Consider the following 19,309-nt stretch of genomic DNA (forward strand, 5'->3'; position numbering starts at 1 on the left):
TAGAATTGTTTCTTGAAATGCTTGAACCCCTACATTGGCTCAGGATCTTATTGTCTGATTGGGAAAAAAACTTACTTAGCTAGGACTAACAGTCCCCTAATTTGACCAAGTTGAAATATTCTTTACCAAGGTACACACAAGTTAGGTTGACTTCTGCAAATAAGGAAACAAGCAAGATAACATTCACCTCACAGGCAAAGCATAATCAGGCTATAGAGATGTGTGTTTCTGTATACATGTAGAAAAAAACCAGTAGTCCATATCTTGGTTTTCGGGATCCACTTTTGAATTTGCCTAAACTTCTTAAGAATTTATGAGCTCTATTTGTAGATATCTAGGCCAGAATCCAGAACCACTTGTGTTTAAATACTATTAGTATTCTGTGTACAGTTCAAATTTCCAGTACTTTCTCTTAAGCATTCCTCTCTTCCCCTTCCACCAAAAAAAAAATTGTGTTGAATTGGTTGGTTTCTACAGGTACTAAAGTCTATAAGGATCAACAAAGCAGAAGAAATATGTGTTTATAGACTAAAAGATTTAATATAATTGATAAGCATGATGATTCTAAATGGATAACCTAGATAACAAAGAATTAGAAACTAAAATTTTTTTCCTGAATTACCCAGAATACTTGAGATTTTCTCATTGATTTCATAGTTATACAAAATAAAATGACTGAACTGTTTGTTTTGGGTAATATTGATAGACCAACTCAGAATTATTTAATGACCCCAAACTCAGATGAAGCATTAATTATCAGACATTCTTCAAATACCCAATGCAGAGTTGTCATAGGATATGTTTCCTCATCTCACTTCTACCGTTAGCTTGATGTTGGCATGAATGTTTGTTTACTCCTCTTTCACTCAAGAAACCTTACTGCAGGATAAAATTGTCAAGTAAGGAAGTTGATAAATAGGGAAACTATTAGATATAGCATAAAATTATTAATTTTCTTTAAGGAATTATTATTCAGGATTGGTTTTCTATGTAAAAGCAAACTTCCAGAGACAAACTGAAATCTACTGAAACCTTTTTTCAACATATTGGTGACTAATGCCAATTATACATGAAGTGATTACTATTTGATTTATATGTTGCTGTTCTCCATTTATTTTAGGTGTGGAAAAACTGGGGCTTAGATCAAGCAAATGCTAAAAAGGTATTATATTTATAATATTTATAAACTAAGCATTGTTGTTAGGAAATGTAAATCATTTTCTTTTAACCAGGGGTCACTTAGACCGTCAGAATAACAGGGAAACATTCTATCCTCAATATCATATAGGAAGGTAGCATTGCAGTCATTTCTGTTACCAGATAAACTATTTACACACTCCTTTCTGCTCCCTCCAAATATGCTCAGTCCCTCTTCTGCCGTTTCTCCAATCCTAGAGACACATAAGTTATCTCCATTCATTTTTCTGGGACATAGGCCAAAAACATGTAATTTTTAAATCTACCTAGCTAGCAATCTGAAACTAGGTCTACAGCATTGAGTTCTGCCATTGAAAATAAACCCTAGAGTACCCTTAACCAGAAGAATCTTTCTCTTAAAAATCTTCGAGTGAGAGTGTAGCTCCAAGAGTAAAAGCTCCTGAAGGAAATGAGGGAGAGAAAGAAAAGGATACTAGCTTTTGGAGAAAAATCATGTGACTTTGGCAGTCAGTGGTTGAGAGTCTGCTCCCCCTTTCATCCACTAACTTATGTAGGTATTATTTTCAGTCATTGTATGTCTTTGGAACAAACATTGTCTTCTTTTGTCCAGAGATGCCTACTTATTTGCTACTTTTTCCTAATGGGAATAATGATGCTTTGATATTTGCTAAATATTTAGAAGAATTCAGTCTAATTTTATGCTTTGTTTGCTTGATTGTGTATGAGTTCATTTATGATAAATCTTAAACCTATATTAGATATTGTGCTTTGAGATGTGTTTAAACTTGTCTTTACATTTTTGACCATTACTAGTTAAAATAAAATACTTTGTGTAAAATGGGAAAATAAAGTCTACTGAATTATACCTGGAAGCCCAAAAGATACACTCTGAAATGCATCTCATATTCCTAAGACACTCTTGTGCAAATCATTTAGTCTGTCACCAATACAAAGAGTTTATATTTCATGCTGTTGTGGACTAGTTCATAGGAGTGTTCTCAGAAAGTCCAGAGACGGTGAGGCTGTCCAAAAAGCCAGGCAAAAGCTGTCTATGAGGTAGTCTTTTTTACACACAAAGCAGTAGGCAGGTATCTTGTTGCTGTTGAATGCTTTTAATAACAGGTGATTTTATAGCTGTTGTAATTCAGGATTTTCTGGTAAAGCAGTGGAAGACCTCTTGGCAGTCAACAATCAGGGAAAACAGCCATGAGAATTAAGGGGCAGAAAATAGCATAAAAAGACCTGTAACTCATGTAAAATTTTAACTAGCCTTATATTACTGCAACTCACTCAATATGCTATCCCCGAATTTATCAGATACAGATACAGTAAGATACCAGATAACAAATACCAGATGCAGTAAAATTATTAGATACAGAAAGCAGAGTATCTTTTCATTTGTTTACTTGTCGCTTTTAGCAGAAAGGGAAGTGCTTAGTACTTGTAGTATGTTATTTTGTTTTGCATTCTGAACACATTGTCATTTAAACTTCGAGGAAACAAAAATGTATGGAGGGACATCCCTAGTGCTCCAGTAGTGAAGAATCCACCTTCCAGAGCAGGGGACATGGGTTCAATCCCTGATCGGGGAACTAAGATCCCACACACCACGGGGCAACTAAGCCCGCATGCCACAACTACTGAGCCCTGTGTGCTGTGGAGCCCACGCGCCACAATTAGGGAGAAGCCCGTGCACCGTAGCAGAGGATCTCACATGCTGCAACGAAGATCCGGAGTGTCACAACTGAGATGCAGCCAAAAATTAAATAAGTAAATATATATTTTTTTAATGTATGGAGGCAGAATCCAATTACAAATACATTTTGGATCATGTATCAACTCACAGAGATGTGAAAAGAGAATAGGAGTAGAACAACCGCCTTAAAAATCAAAATTTAAGAGAATTGATAGCTATTGTCCAGTGTCTCAATCTAACAGTTACCTGTTTATAGCCGTTTCTGAGGGAGATTTCAGGATGTTTCTTATTAGTGAAAAGGAGCAGGGCATAAATAACGTACGTTTTAAAAAATCTAGAAACACAGTACTATATAATTATAGTGCAGATTTGGTAGGAAATAGAGAAAAACAGAAGATAAATAAGTCATTTATCCTTTTGACATATGTGCCTCCTTTTTCCTATATCTAGATGCACTGATACTTAAATTTTTCTATTTTCTTTGCATAGGTTTTGATATCTGCTTTTCACTTACTATCTGGTTAATGCTTCCCCATGTCATTAAATAGTCTGTATAATTTTTAATGGCTGCAAGGACTGTGTTCCATCCTCAATATGTACTATGTTTTAACTAATCCCCTCCCTATTGTAGGGTACTTAGGTTATTTTAAGTATTTTCTTTTAATACAGCACTGAACATCTGTAGATAAATCTTTTCATATCATCCTGATTATTTCCTTAGGAAAGATTGCTAGAAAGGGACTTACTGGTCGGACAACATCATTGATAGATATAGCTGAAGTCTTCTCTATCAGCACTATATTAAAATAATAAACATTTACATTAGGATTTGAATGTAGTCAAATTCTTTGTCTTGCAGCATTCTGACTTAACTCTGCATTCAGTAGATGAAACCCAGTTGTGTAAAAGGGAAACAGAAGGGTATTAGTAATTCACAAAGTATAGTATCCTTTCAGCTGGGGAGTTTAAGTACTGTTACAAATTACCCCTAATGTTCTAATTGTATAAATTTTTATTTATCAACTTTTACTAAAATGAGATAGTGCTCTGTACCACGCATGAAATACATTGATTGTGTAATTTTATTGTAGTGTTTACATCAAAATGAACTTATGTAATTTGAATACTAAACTTTTTACACATTGAAATGTTTTAATTTTTTAACTTTTAGCCACATAAGGAAGATCCCTAACAGTTATTTCTCAACAATTATATAGTCATCTGATGTAACAATGGTACTAATATTGGGACGGAGACTAAACAGAGAGGATCTCGGGGTGCGTGATTCACCAGCAACAAAGCGTAAAGTTTTTGAAATGGACCCTAAATCTCTGACAGGCCGTGAGTTTTTTGACTTCTCTTCAGGATCATCCCATGCTGAAAACATACTCCAGATATTTAATGAATTCCGAGATAGTCGATTATTCACAGATGTTATCATTTGTGTGGAAGGAAAAGAATTTCCTTGCCATAGAGCTGTTCTCTCAGCCTGTAGTAGCTACTTCAGAGCTATGTTTTGTAATGACCACAGGGAAAGCCGAGAAATGTTGGTTGAGATCAATGGTATTTTAGCTGAAGCTATGGAATGTTTTTTGCAGTATGTTTATACTGGAAAAGTGAAGATCACTACAGAGAATGTACAATATCTCTTTGAAACATCAAGCCTTTTTCAGATTAGTGTTCTCCGTGATGCATGTGCCAAGTTCTTGGAGGAGCAGCTTGATCCTTGTAATTGCTTAGGAATCCAGCGTTTTGCTGATACCCATTCCCTCAAAACACTCTTCACAAAATGCAAGAATTTTGCATTACAGACTTTTGAGGATGTGTCCCAGCATGAAGAATTTCTTGAGCTTGACAAAGATGAACTTATCGATTATATTTGTAGTGATGAACTTGTTATTGGCAAAGAGGAAATGGTTTTTGAAGCCGTCATGCGTTGGGTCTATCGTGCTGTTGATCTGAGAAGGCCACTATTACATGAGCTCCTGACACATGTGAGACTCCCTCTGTTGCATCCCAACTACTTTGTTCAGACAGTTGAGGTGGACCAGTTGATCCAGAATTCTCCGGAGTGTTATCAGCTGTTGCATGAAGCAAGACGGTACCACATACTTGGGAATGAAATGATGTCCCCAAGGACTAGGCCACGCAGGTAAGCAGACCCTTTACATATTAACTGCAATATAATTAACAAAAGTTTTTGTTCTTAAAATATTTTAAAACTTCCTGAGTGTAATCTCAGCGTAGTCATTTATATGTGTCACCTACATGTGGCTTTGTGTAATTTGAGATTTGTTGTAGATTATAAATAATTAGAATTTCTCTCCCAACGAAGCCTAGATTCAACAATAGCATTTTCGTTATTGTTGTTCTAAGCTATGAGACAGTATTGCAGAGGGTCTTTGTAGCTATGCATGTTTCAACCTATTTCTTCTAATTTCAGTTAACCTTTGTTGGGTACCAAGTTTATTCCACTTTTTTTTCCCCCAAAAGATCTTTGGATGTAAAGGAACTAAGGACTTTGTTAGACTCTGTTGGACTGCCTGTACTAATAAAAAACAATGTCTATATTCACAGACTAACCTTCTTCCTAACAGACAACATGAAATATAGACGTGAAATGAGTAAGCTGGTATAGATTGAAGGGATTCTCAGATGTAAACCCAAGGTTTGAGATCTTTTCTCATTTCCATAGTTACTATATTTAAAACTGTCCTATAGGATTTAACTCATAAACTATAGAAAAATAATCTCTATGTCTTAATAATGGAAGGAATAGTATTAAATGTATTTTATTGTGAATAAGCAAAAATTGGCTATTATGAGAAAGATTATAGTATAAAGAATCTTTTAAATATATTTCTAACAAAGCTAACTTTTTTTGGCGTATGTGGTAAAAAAACACAAAATTTACCATCCTAATCATTTTTAAGTGTACTGTTTAACAGTATTAAATATATTCATATTGTTGTGAAACTGGTGTTTATTTCCCCACACCATCTCCACTTTTCCTATAAATTTACTATAGCATAGCTCTCAAACCACATTTTTAGCATTGATTTTGATTATCATTTTGGAATGTGATTAAAATTCAGCATATTGTGAGATAACATGTTTTAATTAAAATTCAGCATATTGTGAGATAACATGTCTTTAAAACCTACACTAGTTTGGATATAGCAAGATTTAATCTGTTTCCTTATATACAAAATGAGAATTATGATAAATAGTACTTATACTTCACAGGTTTTGCCGTTGAAACTGTTAGATGCAATAATAACTATTAGATGCAATAATCCTTAAGGTACTCAGCAAAGAAAGTGTTTAAAAAATTACTGGCTATTACTAGTTATATAGTATAGTATTAGTCGAACCCACTTTACGAAAACTCCCAGTCCTTGACAGTCTGAACATTTTTTATAAATTGGATATAATATTGAGTAACTATTATTACAAAAATTATGTAATATTTCTTTGTATTAGGGTTAGAGTGCATTTTTTTCTTCAAAGTCAGCTGACTTTAGTTAAAAGTAATTGTTTTATAAGAAATAAATAGAAAATATTTTACTCCTAGTCTTTTAACAAAGAACAAAAAACTACAATTTTATTCTGTAAAATATACTGATAATTTTTTTTTAAGATCTTCTTTTAGGACTGTTAAGAGACTTCAGCTGAGCCTAAGTGAAATGTGAATGTGAAAGACCAAGGTTCTTAAATTATTAATTAAGAAAGCTAAACAGCTTTGGTGCTGTTCCAGAACTTTTCTGAACAAACAGTATCTCTCCAAGGGGAGAACTGTGTATTTTTCCAAACAGGATCATCTGTGGTAGACAGAATGGTTTGGGGTCAAAGAGAGTTAATAATATCTATCTTACGTATCTCCCATCTGCATAGGATTAGAATAGGGACCAAGGAATATATGTTGTAGAATCAAAAGTCATTTATATTAAAATTATTTTTTTATAAAGACATGACCAGAATGAAATCACAGTGCAGCCTGAAGGTAGTTAGGCTTAGATTATAAGTAGAGAATTTTCTGATTTTCTTAGATATTTGATATACAGATACACAGTTTTACATCCAGTTTTTAAGGGAACCAATCCATTTCATACAGTGAAACACATCTGTATATGATTACGATATCACTTTTCTTGAGGAAGCTAGTAGAAAAAAAATCAAACTATAGTAAAATTGAATTTGCAGACTTATAAATATAATAGCAGAAATTTATTTTATGTAAGTTTTATATTTTATGTATTATATGAGGAGTCTAAAGAGGAATCCTTTATTTTACAACTCTGCCATCACCTTCTGTCCTTTATATTCTGTCTTCCACTTATCTGTTACTGCATGTTAGTACTGATCACTAGGAATTTCCTTACCTGAACAGTATGTATTATTTATACAGGTTCTCATCTTTCTGAGAAGCTACAGACTTCTTTGTAAGAGGAGTGATGTCTTCACTTCTTCAGCTGCAGCTCACTCCTCTGATTTCTGCTGCAGTCACTCTACTGAAACTCCTCTCAATCGGGTCATCACTGACCTTCTATTTGTTATTTGTTAGCCTCTTCTCAGTCTTTATTCACGTGGATCTCTCTTTAGGATCTGACATTTTTAATTGCTTTAATCCCTCTTGAAATTCTCCTTCATTAGCTTCAGGAGTACAGTTTCCCTCATGGTCCTCTTCTCCAGCTACTCTTTTTCAATTTGATAGCTCTTTATCTAGTGTTTGGAATGCTGATATTCCCTTGGTTCACATCGCTTCATCTTTCCTTGGTGCTTTTCTAGGTGATCTCATCTATTCTCATAGTTTTGATTACCATGCTTGCTATTGACTATCAAAACTATATCTCCAGCCTAGACTTTTTCATTCATTCATTCAGTCATTCAGCCAATGTTTTTTTAAAAAATTATAAATCAGAAATAAAATAAAAATAAATAAATAAATAGAATAGTGTGGGCTTCCTAGGTGGTGCAGTGGTTAAGAACTCGCCTGACAATGCAGAGGTCACGGGTTCGATCCCAGCTCCAGGAAGATCCCACATGCCACGGAGCAACTAAGCCCGTGTGCCAAAAAAAAATAATAAAATAAAAATAAATAAAAATTATATAGTTACACATATATGAAATATATATTTACTTGAAGATGCATCTTTAAAACAGCAACATAAGCAAACGAAACCTCAAAGTTAAGGATAATGCTTTCATATTATTTAATATCCAATCCATATTCATATTTCCCCAATCTTTTCCAAACTGTTCTTTAATGAAACTAGATCCAGCCCAGGACCACTCATTGCATCTGGTTATTTCCATCAAGTCTCTTATTCCAAAACAGTTTTTCTCATGATTCTAACTTGCTCATGGGCAAGTTGTCCAGAAAAATATTGCACCTTCTGTAGTTAGTCTGATTGCTTCCTTATGGTGTCACTTAGCTGCATTTAGCTGTTTCCTGGAAACTGGAAATTAGCTTCAGCTCGATGGAGACAAGTTAAATACTTTTGACTAGAATTCATTCCAGGTAATGTGTATATCACATTGTATCGCATTAGGGGACACAGCATATCTGGTTGTTCTACCATTAGTGATGCAAAGATTAGCTCTGGATTAAGGCAGTGACAGTCCAATCCCACCACTGTACAGTTAGGTTATACTCTTCACATCATCCAATATTTCTTTAGTGTTTATTGTGTGCCAAGTATTCTCCAGAGCTCAAGCCATACTGGATAGTCTTACTTGTGTATACTCATGTGTCTCTTAAATGACAGAGAAAACCCCAAGATACAGTATATTAAAAACAGCATGTGATGGCAGTTTTCTAAAAAGAGGATATAGTACATAAGACCATGAAAGCTTTGATAATCAGTACTGCCAATTGTAAACCTTGGGTACATAAAGAAAAAATAGTGGAGACCAATCACAGAAGGAGTAAAGCTTAAGAATAGTTGTTTTTATTAATATATGTTATACAACTTTAAATTTCTGTACTAATACGTAATACTGGTTTTAATAAACACCTAGTGCAAGCCTCATGATGTGTTAAGAGTACTGGCTTCAGAAATCAGATAGGCCTGGACTAGAACCTAGCTCTACATAACTAGTTAATTCTGTGACATTTTGGCAAAGCACTTTAGCTTCTCTACATGTCAGTTTCCTCATCTGTAAAATAAGCATAATACTATCTACCTTGTAAGATTGTTGTGAGGATTAGAACTACCATATAAAAAATGCATAACTTGGTATTTGACACCAAAATGCTTAATAAAAATTATTGCTGGTTTCATGAATAATCAAAATGCATTTTAAATTTGTGCTGTACTTTTACAGAGTAGGAAATGTGGATTGAGAGACAGAAATGCTTGCTATCAAATGGTTTATTTTAAGTATAAATTGTTCATACCTATGGGAAAAAATCTGCCTCACTGCATTAAACAATAGAGACTTAATTATTAAATCTCTTATTAAAGCTAAGACTTAATACGTTTATCATTTTGAGTTTGGAATTGGTTGATTAAGTACTTGTCTCTTCTCTTTCTACTGCCTCTTGTCTGATCATCCAAGTTACTATATAATGGAAAATAGGAACCTAATTGCCATAATGAGGACAAGATTCCAGTTCTTATTCAATAAATCAATGAGAAGACTGAAGTTAAGTTTTTTTTTTAAGAAATAATATTTTAGAACTCAGTGTTCTGAATTTTTGTTCCAGTCTCCCTTAAGACTGATAATCTATTATATCATTGGATGCATGGTTTACCATTTTTATACGTTAGTTCATTGTTATTTTGAAATCATTTTTACATAAAAGTACTGTATACCTGTCTAAGTCTCCCTCTACCTGACCCTTGATATGTCAGTTCTCACCCCCAAAGGATACCTCTGTTACCAGTTTTTTAACTCTTCTCAGAAATATTCTTTGCATACAGAAGTGTGTGTGTGTGTGTGTGTACACATACATCCCTACTGTTTTTTATGCGGTTGGTAGTGTACGTCTCTCACAGTTCCTGCACCTTGTTTTTATCACTTAAAAGTGTCCTGGAGGTTGTTCTGGGAAATTTCAAATTCATTCTTTTTTAAGAGATGTATAGTATCACATTTATGGAATTTATGGATACCATAATTTATTTAATCCATCTCTTAGTGATAGACATTTAGGTTGTTTCTAGATTTTTTTCATCGCAAACAGTGCTCAGTGAATATTCTTATACATATGTCTGATAGTTTATAACATAAATTACCAGAAGTGGAATTGCTCAGTCATAGGATATGTGCGTTTTAAATTTTGGTAGATATTGTAAAAATTGACTTCCAATTTATACTTCATCCAAAAATATGAAAGTCCCTGTTTCTTCACTCCTTTCCTGGCACAGTGTATTATTAGTTTTTGTAAATCTTTGCTACTCTGGAAACTGAAAATTTGTATCCCATAATTTTGATTTGCATTTCTTTAATGTGGAGGTTTGAGCCTCTTTTCCTGAGTTTGAAAACCATTGTAGGATGTTTTCTTCTGCAATTCATTGAACTCTAGTGTATCAAAATTCTGATTGCATGTAATTGAAACCAGCTCACCAACATAAGCATAGAAGGGAGGCAGATGTATTAAAAGGATACAGGAAGTGGTTATCTTGTACAAACTAAGGGCAGAAATTCAACAGGACTTCCAAGAAGACTAGAACAGGCTTCTGAAAAGCCATCATAAACCAGGCTCTGCCCTCTCTTTTCCTCTTGCTTCTGCTTTTCTCTGAATATCTGCATCATTCTCTCTCGCTAGTCTGGTTGAATAGGACCACCCATGGGATTTGGTTTCTATATTACAAGTTCAGTCACTCAGAGAGACTGAATCTCTCCATCTTACATGGAGAGATAATCTCTGATTCCGCCAGACAACTTCCTCTGGACAGTTACCTGTGGCTTTGTGAGCAGGATCATGTAGCAGAGAAGTGATAGCTGAAATTTTTGTCCCATATGTAAGAGCACACAACTCAGTCGTGACTATTAATAGTAAGTTTTCTCCTTTGTTCTTTCTTAACTTGAAGCAAAGAGGAGGGAATGGAGTAATTTATGTTAATTAGAGATAACAAAAAATAGTGTCCATTTTCCTATCTCCAAGAGGTAACACTGTGGCATTTGGCTTTATTCTTCCCTTTTATTCTCTAGGAATTTATTATTTCTTTTACAAAGTTGTAATCTATTTTATAGTCTGCTGCTATCATTTTTAATACATGGTAAACATGTTTTCATGACATGAAATCTGCAGTGTACCGTAACCATCCCACCCACATTTAAACTTTCTCATTTTTTACCAGTGAGATGAATATCTTTCTCGCTATATAAGCGCATCTGTGATTAGTTCCTGATAATAAAGTCTTAGATAATTGCTTATTTTTAAGAGTAAACATTTTGAATCTTTCAGTCAGTACAACCATTTCCCATTCTGCCTATTCTAGTTTAAGGTGGAAAGCCTGACCACACAAGTTGAAACTGTCCTTACTAAGTTTAGAAATCCTTAAGGTTTATGGCTGGCATAGCCTTTTAAGGGGTCATTTATGTTCATTTATATTGATGAACCATAATCCAGTGATTCCTCTAGGCTCAGAAACTTTTTTTTTTTTTTGATACAGTAAGATCAGACTGTTCCGGACAGATTTAATGTTAATTATGAGAGACTGATTAACTTATTTATCTTTTAGTTTATATATATATTTATTTGCAATAAGAAATGGAACTGTCAAACAGACTAGATATTTCAAGTCAGCCTATCCAGCATACTTTCTTACTATGAGCAAGTTACCAGTTGGGAAGCCAAAGTTTTCAAAAGTTGTTTGGAGTCCAAACAAAGGGAGCTAGTAGATCTTTAAAACCAGAGTATTCTCAGCTAGTATAGCTTGAGGAAGTCTCACCCACCATAAAATATTCTTACCAAAGAACCAGTAATGTTCAAGTTAGCTTAGCTAAGGTTCTCTTTTCCTTTAGACAATAACTTGAATGGACACAGAAAATATTTGCCTCTGCAGTTATTATGTACTCTTTCATTCATTTGTTCATTCGTTTACTTACTGCTTCTAGGGCTGACCAATCCCCTCTTTTGATATATAGTTAATATATTTAGTTTAGTAACTGTCGCATCCTGCAGACTAGAGAGCCATTCAGTCTCTTTAAGACTTAAAGTCTCATATCTCTATTTGAGTTCATGTTTTGGTGTGATGGCTTGGTTTTCAGGTATTTTTGAGTCTTGGAATGGTGAATAGACTATGTCACTAACACCTGTCTCTTCTCCCTTCCAACTTCCCACTATATGGAAACATTTCCTTTTGTGTTTTTTAAATATATTCGGTTATTTTTATTATTAGCCAGGATCACCTTTTGACCCCTTTCTGTTGGTGAAAGTTAGTTTGGCAGTTCATCTGTCTCTGACATGTTTGCATTGATAATAAGTAGGTCTGTAATTTCAGCCAGCAAGTCCTTTATTTCACCTTTTGAGATTCTTAACCTGGTAATTACATACATTTTATTGATTTGGTTTAGAATATTCTGTGGATTTTTAATTATTTTATCTTTCACATAAATCAGAGAATGTGATCTTTTAATTTGATCTTTTCTTAAGTTCATAAGAGAGTGTGATGACTTTTTTTTAAGCTCTTAATTGGAATATAATTGCTTTACATTCTTGTACCAGTTTTTGAAGTACACCAAAGTCAATCAGCTGTATTTGTACACATTTCCCCATATTCCCTCCCTCCTGCAACTCCCCCCCACCCTCCCCATCCCAGCCTTCTAAGGCATCACCCATCATCAAGTTGATCTCCCTTTGTTGTACAGCAGCTTCCCACTAGCTATCTATTTTACAGTTGGTAGTGTAAATATGTCTATGCTAGAGAGTGTGATGACTTTTTTTAAAAAAATATTTACTATTGTAGAAAAAAGATAATTTGCCTGTCACACTTTACTAGGAGCAAATGGTGAGACTTAATACTAAAACAGCAAATGTTTGTTACAGCAGAAAATCAGAATTTTCACTTTAAAGGGTTAATGAAATAAAGTAACATTCACTCTACAAAAGAGATGGTATGGGTATCCAGAATTTTATTCATCCTGTACTATCGTCTTGGCTGCTTTTTTATTCTAGTTACCATTATCAGCTGCAACTCATTTCCTTTAAGGCAATCATCTTCCTGCCTGAGATAAGTATTTTTCTGAGCTCAAGAAATAAAAATAACTTTTATTAACAGCCTCTAATGAGAACACCAGACTTGTCTCTAATTAAGGTAAAAGCCATTTGGTTGCAAATAAGACCTTCAGTGAGGCAGAACTACTAGTTTGCTGATCCTTTCAGATAAATACACATAGACACTAAAATAATCCTTTATTTAGTGAGACTAAATGTTTTAGCCATTAGCTTTTTGTGCTGTTTTCTCTTCTTGTTCCAAGGTACAAAACAGACATATGTTTAATGGGCTAAGAAGTCTTAAAGCAAGCAAGTTCAAGCGAAGGGAAAGTGTAAAACAAAATGCTGTAAGAAAAGTACAAAACAAAATTCTATCAAAATTCTATGTAATAATTAACTTGATTTTGTATTAAAACTATTAAGAATGACTGAACCCCAGTGACAGTATTTAGCAGTTTTTGTTTCACTCAGTCAACAAATAAGACTTTGAGAAATATCACCTGGGTTTGTCTTAGAAGTATTTTAAGTAAGCATTTAGGAAATAGTACTTCTATGGAAATAGGATAGATTGGTCAGTGGTTATACTACCAAGTGTCTGGTGCTACCCACTATTTACTTGTAATACTTTCATTTTGGAATTATTTGGAAAATAGTAAATATTATTTATAGTATATGAGTCCTTCTGATAATATTTTACTATATTCTAGGTTAGGGTTATATAATTTGCTGGGGTTCCTAAAAGTAATTTTTATTGCATCCGTGAACAAAATTCTTTTCTACAATATATATTTCTGATTTTGTAATGGAAAAAAATATTCCTGGCATGGACTAGGTGAATGATTGTTAGTTAAAATAGCTGTAAGTGTAGCTAAAATATAGCAGCTCTGTTAAAGAGACATTCCAATGTCACTTAACTGTATTTTTCTAGTGTGATTGTAAAACATCACACTAACTAAAACTACAAATAAGTGTTCTGATGTGGTCTTTTTTCCCTCCACATTTAAGTAAGAGAAGAGGGATTATTAGCGTTTTTCTTTGTAAGACTTAATTTTGTAGCAGCCATAAAATGCAATTTCAAGACACTTTCATTTCCATGAGCCTTATGAACAAAAAGAAAAAGTTTGGATAAGCTTTTAGTTTTTCCTGTCACTATTTTAAATTTAAACTGCAAAGTAGAAGAAGCCAGTAATTAACATAAACCTTAGGATTCCCTTAGTGCTTTTAAAAGTTGTCTTTTCCACTCTAAAAGTAGCCCATGCTCATTATCGTTTTGAAAATTTGTGTTGATAGAAAGGAGGAAGCCACACAATCCAGAGAAGACCATCATTAGCACTTTGGTATGCTCTCTCCAGACACATTAGTCATATAGTATTGATCAGACCTCCTGTACAATTTTTTGTCTTGCTTTTTTCCTTTAAGCATTCTTTATTATAAACTCTGTTAACATCTTTAGTGACCACCCAACATTTTGAATTGGATTACCTTAATTTACTTAACTTTAAAAAAATTATTTTTAGGGAATTCCCTGACAGTCCAGTGGTTCAAACTCCACACTTTCACAGCCTAGGGCGCGGGTTCAATCCCTCATCCAAGAACAGATCCTGCAAACCATGTGATGCAGGCAAAAAAATTATTTTTTAAAATAATGTCTAAACAAATACGTATACTCCTCTAAAGTGTACTGAGATTGTACTGTGAGCTCATTTTTTAAGAACTACCAATCTGATGAAAAAGCACCATTTTCCTACACTTAGAAATTCTAAGTGCATTGTCTTACTTGTGTGGTAATGCATATCTGAATTGCTGCAAGAGTGCATTTGAAAGTCATCTTTAATATTACCAGGGTTCTAGTTGAATTAGGTAGGATCTTTGGACTGCTTTATAACTTTTAAGGTAAAACTCATAGAAAAAAATATCCATAGCAGTTTTCTATGGAAAGATATCACTAAATCCCTTGTAAATGTTCTCAAAGTAAATAATTAGCAGCCTGTATTACTTGGCACATACTCAGAGAACAGACTTAACTCTTTACTTTATAGTAGTGTTCCACTTTGTTTATGACAATGGTATGCTTTTAGGGTTTTAAACAGTCTTGGCTATTTTAATTTATTATTTATGCATTCTTATAATAATTATTTTAGGTCAACTGGCTATTCTGAGGTGATAGTTGTCGTTGGAGGCTGTGAACGAGTTGGAGGATTTAATCTTCCATACACTGAGTGTTATGATCCTGTGACAGGAGAGTGGAAGTCTTTGGCTAAGCTTCCAGAATTTACCAAATCAGAGTATGCGGTCTGTGCTCTAAGGAATGACATTCTTGTTTCAGGTAAATAAAGAATTATTACAGTAGCTACTCTCAACTTGATCACAGCTTGGCTGTTTTAAACCGTAACAGTGTCTCAAAAGAAAACAGTGACAGGAGATATGCCCATTTTAGGCAGATCATATTATACAACAGATAAAACTAAAAATGACTTTTTGTTCTTAAAAACAGACACAAGATCATGCAGAATGATTTACAAAAGATTCACCAGAAAATGCCTTTAATGATATCATATTTTTAAAATTTATTTAATTTACAATGTGTTAATTTGTAATGTACAACAAAGTGATTCAGTTATACACATATACATACTTTTTCATATTCTTTTCCGTTATGGTTTATCACAGGGTATAGACAATAATTCCCTGTGCTATACAATAGGCCATACCATATTTTAAATGCTCTCAAATGCATATAGAATATGGTACAATTTTTATAACTTTTACCTGTTTACTGTGTTTTAAGGAACACAGTAAAGTATGCAAAAAGTCCTCAGAGTTAAGCATCTCTAATCCACCTTTGTTTTCTGAAATTCTCCCCAAAGTTTATGAAATAGGATTTTCCTTAAAATTCTTAGTTTGAACTTTCATTATAATATGTGATATGTTACCTCTGAAATCAGACCAACAAAGTGACAGGCTTGAAGTATAACTACAGTATCTATAATCTGAAGTTTGTTAATGAGTTAAATAATTTTACTAGCTTTGCAGGTTACTATATTACTACACATTGAACAATACAACAACACATACTTTATTTTGTACAATGGTATGATTTTTTTTAAATGGGTGATTTTTAAAAATTTTCCTAGAATAATTCTTTTGTCCAGTGCTTCTGTTGTCTGACTCTTAAATGAACAGTCTTATACATTTGTAAAATTCATATTCTACATTTTATTATTTGGAGCATATAACTATAATTTCTCAAGATAACAATTGACAAAGTTAAATCTGCTGTGTAGAACTACTTCCATTTTAAGTTTTAAGAGGGTCCTTGTTTCATTTATTGAACTGAATCCTCAAATTCTTGGACTGGGTGATAACTCAGTGTTTTCATTATCTGTGCCTTTGACATAGATCCCTTGATGATATACATGTTAGTGTGTGTGCATTGTTTTGCATTTAAAGGTGGAAGAATCAATGGCCGTGATGTCTGGATTTATAACTCACAGTTAAATATTTGGATCAGAGTTGCTTCTCTAAATAAAGGCAGATGGCGTCACAAAATGGCTGTCCTCCTTGGTAAAGTAAGAGAAACCAGTTTTTATTATTATTGCTGGTACATTTCCAGAATAAATACTACAGATGAATCCTTCATTTTACTCACCCATTGGGTATTTTGGACTCAAATTGTGTTTCCTTCCATTTCTAACCTCAATACATAAACTGAAGCTGTAAACAATTTGACACTGTACTTTTGAATGGATATTTTGTTCTCCCAACTTGGAATTTGTAGCAGTGCAGCACATTTCTCTTCTCATGCACTACTGGAATCTAAATGCCTGAGAAGCAATGGAAAATAAAGGAGTTACATGAAGCACAAAACAGGCTGATGTCTAATCCAAGCAGTCTTTTTCCTTTTACTGACTTTGACATTCAAGCCAAGATATATTTATGTAGAGTGATATTATTTTATATTTTTTATTTGTACAAGTAGGGACAAAACAAATAAGTGTTAAGATAAACTCACTAACATATTTTAAAGCAAACTTATTATTGGCTGCAGCTAACAAGTATAAAAAACATATAATTTGATTCTGGACCATTCACTGTCCTCACGAACTTGAGAATCACTTGTAGGCTAATGGTTTCCAAACTTTTTAAGAGCAACTACGGCCACTTTTTGAAGTTAAATCTAATATAAAAAGCTATTACATAAAGCAGATAAAAATACTGCTGTGTACCAAGGGCTAACTTGGACTCTTTAGCCCTTCCCTGCCTCCATCTATAGCAACTCCTCCAAAGCCTCCAATTGCTCAGATTTAATGAGCAGTCTAAGTAAAAGCAGCATACTTGCTCGCACATTTTTTTTTTTGAAGTATAGCTGTTTTACAGTATTATGTTAGTTTCACGTGTACAGCATAGTGATTCGTGTTTTGGGGGTTCTGTTTGTTTGCGTATTATATTCCATTATAGGTTATCACAAGATGTTGACTATATCGCACATATATTTTTTTTCGCACATGTATTTTTGACTGGTTCCCTAGTACCCTCTTCTAAAAAGATTGCTGTCTCTTAAGCCCTCCCATGAAGACATTTTAGAGCCACCAATGAGAAGGCAAACTGCTCTAGCTGGAACAGAGATGATGCCAGGAACCCTTCTCATTCAGCCACCCAGCAGTTCTTATTCCCTCCCCCTATTTTCCCACAGAAGCTTCTTGAAATCCCTATACTATAGAATACTATAGTTGATTCCTAAGGGTATTGATCTAGTGTGCTGCTGCTGTTGTTGATAAGACCAGTGAAATAATAAGGACCTTGAGCTAGATGTAATGGAAATAAAATACTGATAGAGTGGGACTTCCCTGGTGGCCCAGTGGTTAAGAATCCGCCTGCCCATGCAGGGGACACAGGTTTGATCCCTGGTCTGGGAAGATCCCCCATGCCGCGGAGCAACTAACCCCGAACACCACAACTACTGAGCCTGTGCTCTAGAGTCTGTGGGCCACAGTTACTGAAGCCTGTGTGCCTAGAGCCCATGCTCTGCAACGAGAGAAGCCAGCGCACTGAGAAGCCTGCGCACAGCAACAAAGACCCAAAGCAGCCCCGCAAAAAATTAATTTAAAAAATTTAAAAATTAATTAATTAAAAAAATACTAATATTTTCTAAAATCACTGGCTTATTAGTACCTATTATGTTATGTATAGTTTTGGTAGCTATACCCCAAGAATGACAAACTATTACTGGAAAGAGGCAGCTAAAATAAGGGGTTGAAAAGAGATGAGGCCTAACTAAAAACATTATAATTATTTAGTCTGAACATACAGAGGCACATGAAAATGATTGATGACTCAAGTATCATATATGGATTGGTAAACACAAATTTATTTAACAAATATTAGTGTACTTGACTAGAAGATGCCCAAAACTTGGAAGCACTAAATCAAGAAATAAAAGGAATCCTTCCTACCTTACACAGCAAGTACTCAATTCATGGAAAACACTTATCCTAACAATTACAATATGGGCTGAATTCAAACCTATAAAGTTATTTAAAGTTGTAAACACTCTCTGTTAAGGAAACCTAGGATGGTTTGGAATATAGAATCTTAGAGCAAGAAGGAATCTTAGAGAATATTTAATGTAACTTTTTCAATTTACAAAGAAACTGAATCCAGAGAGATCAAGTCATTTGCCCAAGGTTGCACAGAAAGGCATAAAGCAGCGGCAAAAGCTCAGATTTTCCTAATCTAGAGGCCTTTTATCTTGAGACTCACAACATATATTTTTAGTTTATGCATATAGGGGAATAGTATTAAAGTTTAATCCTTAAAATTATATTATGTAATAGGTATTGTTATTGTCTACATTTTTAACTTTTTTTTTTTTTTTTTTTTGGCACACGGGCTTAGTTGCTCCGTGGCATGTGGGATCTTCCTGGAGCAGGGATCAAACCCATGTCTACATTTTTAAATTGAGGAAATTAAGATGGAGTCTCAGAGAGGATAGGTGAACTGCCCAAGCAAGATCTTACTTGCAGTGGCAGAGCTAAATATGGACCCTACCTCTCCTGACTTCAAAGCCTGTTCCCTTAAGTACTACTTTGTGCCGCAGTTTCCATACCCCTTCTAGCTGCATGACCTTGAATAAGTTACTTAACCTCTCTGGGCTGCATGATGTTGGAAGAACAAACCCACCAACAGATCATTTTAACATAATGTGAGAAATGCAAGATTGAAATAACATTGCTGCTGAGGAAATTTGGAAGAGTACAGAAAGATAGATTGTGGACACATTTGAATGACAG

The 19,309-nt window shown here is 34.2% G+C and overlaps 1 protein-coding gene across 2 annotated transcripts in view; it reads left to right on the forward strand.

The window, feature by feature from the left end:
- The window catches only part of KLHL24 (kelch like family member 24), a 35,214-nt gene that overhangs the window by 3,925 nt on the left and 11,980 nt on the right, over window positions 1–19,309 (forward strand). Inside the window, exons 4-7 of one of the 2 annotated variants that reach the window (XM_057738839.1) lie at window positions 1,121–1,162; window positions 4,026–5,006; window positions 15,161–15,345; window positions 16,470–16,588. In XM_057738839.1, the coding sequence (XP_057594822.1) occupies window positions 4,087–5,006; window positions 15,161–15,345; window positions 16,470–16,588 (1,224 nt within the window). In that variant the 5' untranslated portion in view covers window positions 1,121–1,162; window positions 4,026–4,086. Of the gene's footprint in view, window positions 1–1,120; window positions 1,163–4,025; window positions 5,007–7,152; window positions 7,386–15,160; window positions 15,346–16,469; window positions 16,589–19,309 lie in introns of those variants that run through there. The other variant, XM_057738840.1, reaches the window with a different exon arrangement.

The sequence above is a fragment of the Hippopotamus amphibius genome, chromosome 6 (genome assembly GCF_030028045.1).
Source record: "Hippopotamus amphibius kiboko isolate mHipAmp2 chromosome 6, mHipAmp2.hap2, whole genome shotgun sequence".
NCBI classification, from domain to species: Eukaryota; Metazoa; Chordata; class Mammalia; order Artiodactyla; family Hippopotamidae; genus Hippopotamus; species Hippopotamus amphibius.